The sequence below is a fragment of the Alligator sinensis genome, unplaced genomic scaffold, assembly GCF_000455745.1.
Source record: "Alligator sinensis unplaced genomic scaffold, ASM45574v1 scaffold917_1, whole genome shotgun sequence".
Classification (NCBI taxonomy): Eukaryota; Metazoa; Chordata; order Crocodylia; family Alligatoridae; genus Alligator; species Alligator sinensis.
In genome coordinates, this window is record NW_005841988.1 from 2,767,697 (window position 1) to 2,773,324 (window position 5,628).

A 5,628-nucleotide genomic window follows, 5' to 3' on the forward strand; every position below is an offset into this window, starting at 1 on the left:
GGGGGGGGAGGGGGGGGAAAAATGACAAACCCCCCCCCCAAAAAACACACACACAAAGCCAGGAAAATGTGGTTGTCAAATGAGCTAATGGGCTTACAGGAAGACACTGTACTTGAAACTAACTAATTTTGGGGAAACCACTAGTTTTCAAATTAGTGCTACTTTAAGACCAGAGTCTGACTTTATCTTTAAAAAACAAAACAACAACAAAAAAAACAAAACAAAACTAACTTACTAAACCAGTTTGAAATACACTTTTAGGTGTATGTCTACTCTGCAATGTAGTGTAGAAACACCCAGGACAGTTTGGGTGCCACAATACTAACACACAGTGCCATACAGACTATTCTTGATATGACGCTTTGTGGTCATGGCTAGGCTGCTTGCAGTACCTAGCTAGTTCACATACCTCTACACAACATTGCAATATCAGCACCAAAGACACCTAAGAGAGCATTTTAAAAACAGTGCCCAGCCAAGCTATATTGGAAATATATTTCAGCTTAGCGGAACACTGTACGTACTTCCAGCGTAGTTTTGAAATATTGTGCAAAGGATGGTGCAAAGGCCTTGAAATTCTTATACCATGTTTTGCAAAACCCTTCAAATCTTTTAGATTTTTAATCAAAAACTTGGTTTAGAGAACAGATGGCAAATTCATTTTTTAATTGGAAATGTTTGCAAGCGTTACCTACTACACCTTTTACCACTTCAGCTACAGTGATGCAAGCCTAGGGCTAGAAATGAACTGCTCACAAGGACCCTGCTCAGCTGGATCTTAAAAGAGGGAAAAATGTGAAGAATATTTGATCATTTTTGCAAGGTCTCAAAGATCCTTTGCATGCCTTATTTTCCCCTCGTTCCTGTATGCTGTGGCTAACTGCACTTAGCTGTTTGGAATGGGCCATCAGGAATACAAAGGGAACATTAAGCCATGGAAAAAACATCCTGATGAAGACAATACAAACTAACAACTGAAGATAAGCTTCTAAACAGCTCTCACTAAGGGACAAGAATCAAAACAAACCCTCTGGAGAAAAACTGCACCACAACACATTTTCTAGTTAAAACTGATTCAAAGCAAAAACCAACATGCAAAGCCCAGAGCCCTTAAAGTAAGAAATAATTAATTAGGAAAACAGACTTAATTTGTGGCTTCTTATCATTTCTACCATTTGGCAATTTTGCATGTTGAATTATTACTGGAGGCAGTAATCCACGTACCCCTCTCTCCCATTCTAGAAATTTACACTTCATTGGATGCAACCTGAAATCTCTGACCAGCGTGACTATTAGCATCTAAAAAACTTATACAGAACTAGTTTCACTTGTTTCTTCTGCTTGAAAAAAAAAAAAATGACTTTGCAGGAAAATCCTTTTTTACACCAAACAACTTCAAGGTAAACAGATTATTCCAACATTTCTCTGAGCCTAATCTGCATATAAAATGAACTGTTCCAAACAGAAGATTTTACCACACCACCTTCAACTCTCCCATGACACATGAACTTTCATTTCTACCCAGGAGAACTTTTACAATTTTTTCTCCTATGCCTGAAGAAGGATTTGTGCTCGAAAGCTTTCAATTAACGACTTTTTTTTTTTGCAAAAATCTAGTCAGCCTAATAAAAGATATCACCTCCACCATGAGTCCTGATGACTTTTGCAGGATGCATTTTCATGCAAGAGAGCTCAGTTTTACAGTGAAGATTTTGCCAGATCTCACAGCTGTTTCTAATTTGACCAGATTTCAGGATCTGTCCCAATCCTTATCTAAATCAATAGCATCCTATCATTTCTATTACATTCATGTAGCTTGCTCTACCAGTGACATCTGTAAGACTACAGACTATCCACACCAGCCATCCTGTTCCAAATAAACAAGCCCTTCAATTCTTTCCATTTCCAGTACAATTAGATACATTTCACAACTCATGCTACCCGAAATACCAAAGAATATGAACCCCACAATGGGGATTAAGAGAAGAAAATAGTGATCCCCCACAAGGTAAAAACGATTCTTCACTTAGACCTCAAACCTACAAAAAAGATCCACATAGCTAAACCAATGCACATGTACAGAAGTTATCCAATATCAAAGAATCTCTGCATAAGCAATGGATACAGCCACACTGCAGAATCACGGCCCTTACAAGTACTATGTAAATTTCTCTAGATGTTTATTTTCAATCAGTGTCAGTCACCTCAACCCTTCTTCCTTGCATTTCATATTTAATTAAAGAGATTTAAAAATTTCTTAAGGAGAGGTGGGGACTAGGAAAATAAAAACTTACATCTTGGTTATGTTTGGTCGTTATGTCCAGTTTTTCTTTTTTGGCTTGGTAGAGTTTCCTCCTTAGATCTTCTGTAGTGTCCAAATCCAATTCACTGGTATTCTGTAATAATCTCAATTCACTCTGGACGTATTGCAAGCTGAATTGCAAGGAAAAAAAAGAAAACTTTTTCATTAAACAAGATTTCCTTACTGTTCGGTTATTGTATTATTTTAATTGTAAAACAAAACAAAAAAAAAACAACTGAAATAACTCTGCAAGGAAAAATTCATTAAACAAAGTAAGACGACAAGTGAAAAATGGCTTTCACCACAAATAAATTTATTAAAAAGTAGTTATATGAAACTGCAAATCCTAGCCTACGCAATTTTGCAAGCATTTAAAGAAATCTATTGTGGTGGTGATTAGCATTACTACAGCTTCCAAAGAAAGGATGAGAACTATAAAGAAGTATAATAACTTTATTGTTTTGTTTCCAAACCTAAGTAACAGGAAACAACACATGAAAAGCCCCTAAACATCTAACAGTTATGAAAATGGAATAATAACTTGAATTTTTCAAAATATATCAAGTTTAATTATTTTAAGATGTTAATAAGAAATTGTTAAAACTACATCTAATTATCTTAATGGCACCACATGTACATTATGATATAATATATATGGCCTTTCTATGAAAGTAGGAACAATGGGCATTGTAATCTGAAATCAGGTCAATTATTTTTAATCACATATCAGTGCACCACTACACCAACTTACTTAATAATATGGTGATAACAAGCATTAGTAGGACTCTACTTGGACCAGGAGCAACAGAACCATAATAGCTATATTACCACTTTCAGGGTTACTATGGAAGCCACTCTCACAGGAGTCAAAGGAGGAGGAGGTAAAAAATAACTCAAAGGGCAAAAGAAAAGCAACAAGAAATATGTAACATAAGATTAATAAGTTTACATTAAATGACCACTAGTTTAAAAAGAGATATTATAATAGCTATGACTTGTAAAGTAAGCAGGGGCGGATAGTAAATTAAGTATAAATATGGAATGTACAAATGGGTAGAAATAGTCTGAGCTCCCGTAAGAAACTGGCCAAATGCTTGTTGGTTGTGGGCAGCACAAATGTTTTGGGCTTTGGAGTTATGTTTTTAAAAGAGATGAGCAAATTAGAAGCAGAGACAACCCACATTTGGATAACATAGGAATAGCTAAAGCCAACAAGCTTTACAAAGGTGAACACTCACAAAATTACACAAAGGACTATTTATCAGAACAAAGATTTATAGTAATAAAAGATTTTGTAAGCAGCAAGAACAGAAACTATTAAATTAATTTACTGTTAGGTCTAAGTGCAAAATGCAAGAACTTCATTCATCATTTCATCAGAATTCAAAGATGACCATACAGTCTTGTTCAAAACTTCTAGGATTAAATACTGGGATAATCACATTTTAAATAAGTGTATTTTTTTACCATGACTATCTACAAAATGTCAACCTTAGACAACTACTAAAATTCTTTACTGAAAACAACAGGGTGAAATAGCTATTGAACATATTGCTCTGTAGCGTGGATATACACAATACTAGTAACTCAGAAAGGAAAAAAAGAAGTCAATATTAGTCAGTCCTGCAATCCTACTAGTTAGAATACTATAGACATCACTTAGGCTTTTTTCCTTCCCCTTGAAAAATAATTATACCATACAACTGTAACTGTTACAACCATTAAATATTCTTCTTTCACTTGTTAAATAGCTTTGGGATTTTTCTAGGCTTTCATAGTCTAAAGGGACTGTACCCTGCATGTACTTAACGAACTATCACATTTCATAGGAAAACAAAAACAAAAAGAGTCCAACCCCAGGGATGTTGACAGATGTGGGGAAAAAAACCACCCCCCAATAAACAGTGCTTTACCAGATGAGTGTGTAGCTTGTAGCCGTGTTGGTCTAAGGACATAGGCAGACGAGATTCACCCAAAGAACCTTGTTTACCAGATGAGGAATCACATCGGTCTGACCCAGTGCGATTCCTCACCATCAGCTCCCCAGCATTCGTATAGCCCATGCACTTCAGCAGGGCTTTTTAAATAAAAGCAGTTATTAGATAAAAGTGCTAGAACACCCTGCTGAAGTGCATGGGCTATACAAACACTGGGCAAGCTGGGTCAAACTGATGCAGTTTCTCTTCTGGACATGAGCTGCGCTCAGTGGGGGCTCACCAAGCTGAAAGTAAAGCACTGTTTTTATCCCCCCACCCAACATCTGTAAGCAGGCAAGATTCTTCTAGCTGCTACCAAAACAATTAGAGGCACTGCAGATCAAGATGTAGAAGGAAGTCACTGTTTAAAAATCAATCAATTTAGAATAACAATAAAGGTATCTAACTTTTCAACTGTTTCAATACATCGAATACTCAGCGAGACAAAAATACTGGTGTACATGATAAAAGCAATATTCTTGAGCAGAAAATGACTTTACCTAAATTGAGTTAATAAACAATAAAATTTTAGGTAATTATGAACTCTACTTGCTCAACAAGCCTATCAAGTACTGGGTATGCCAACTGCTTGGATAACAAACAGACATGTTAAAGTTTATTTCTGAAACCAAGCCACTAATTTGCCAACTCCAGCACCCAAGCCTTCAGTTGAAGTCACAGCAGCTGGGGGGGGAGCAAGTCTGCTGAAAAGTGGGTCTAAAGTCTGTCAGAGTACAGAAGTCAGAGGCTGTCAACTGGGGGTACGTGTAACCCCAAGGGTACTTGAGAAGGCCCTAGGGGGTCTGCGCAGGCAGGCAGGGACAGAGGAACAAAACAAAAACTAATGGAGGAAAGAAACTGAAATACTGGATTTTAAAATAAGGGATTGAAGCTCACCGTTTGATCTCAGGAACACTGTGATTGATTGGAGAGGAGGAACTCATGACTACCACTTTCCAGCCTTCTAATCTATGTTCTCAGGATAATGAATAGTCTTTGATAGTAAAATTATTTTACAGGAATCAAGAAATTTCAAAGAAGATTCTTCCCCACATCATATCAGTACATTAAAACCTATACAAAATATATAAAGGAAATATTCAGTTTATTTCTCACCACAATAGCCAGTTATTAAATGAAAGGGTCAATTACATTAAAACTTACTATAGTTCTACATCTGATGTGATCAAATTTAAGGACAACACCCTCTAGCAAGCATTTGTAAAACCTCTCTAAACCTAAAGCCCAGAGCCAACATTTTTATAAAGACAACTCTGGATTCTAAATTTGCCAACAAAAGTTATATAGGAAGAGAGTGTAAAACACAAAACACCCCGTTTCTGGAAGGGG

General features: G+C 36.4%; 1 protein-coding gene across 3 annotated transcripts in view; it reads right to left on the reverse strand.

Moving 5' to 3' along the window:
• Positions 1–5,628, reverse strand: part of CCDC171 (coiled-coil domain containing 171) — a 323,890-nt gene that overhangs the window by 305,025 nt on the left and 13,237 nt on the right. For all 3 annotated transcript variants that reach the window (XM_014518841.2, XM_014518840.2, XM_006021333.2), the window contains exons 2-3: positions 5,176–5,352; positions 2,295–2,433 (exon numbers count right to left, since the gene is read on the reverse strand). In XM_014518841.2, the coding sequence (XP_014374327.1) occupies positions 2,295–2,433; positions 5,176–5,222 (186 nt within the window). In that variant the 5' untranslated portion in view covers positions 5,223–5,352. The remainder of the gene's footprint in view (positions 1–2,294; positions 2,434–5,175; positions 5,353–5,628) is intronic.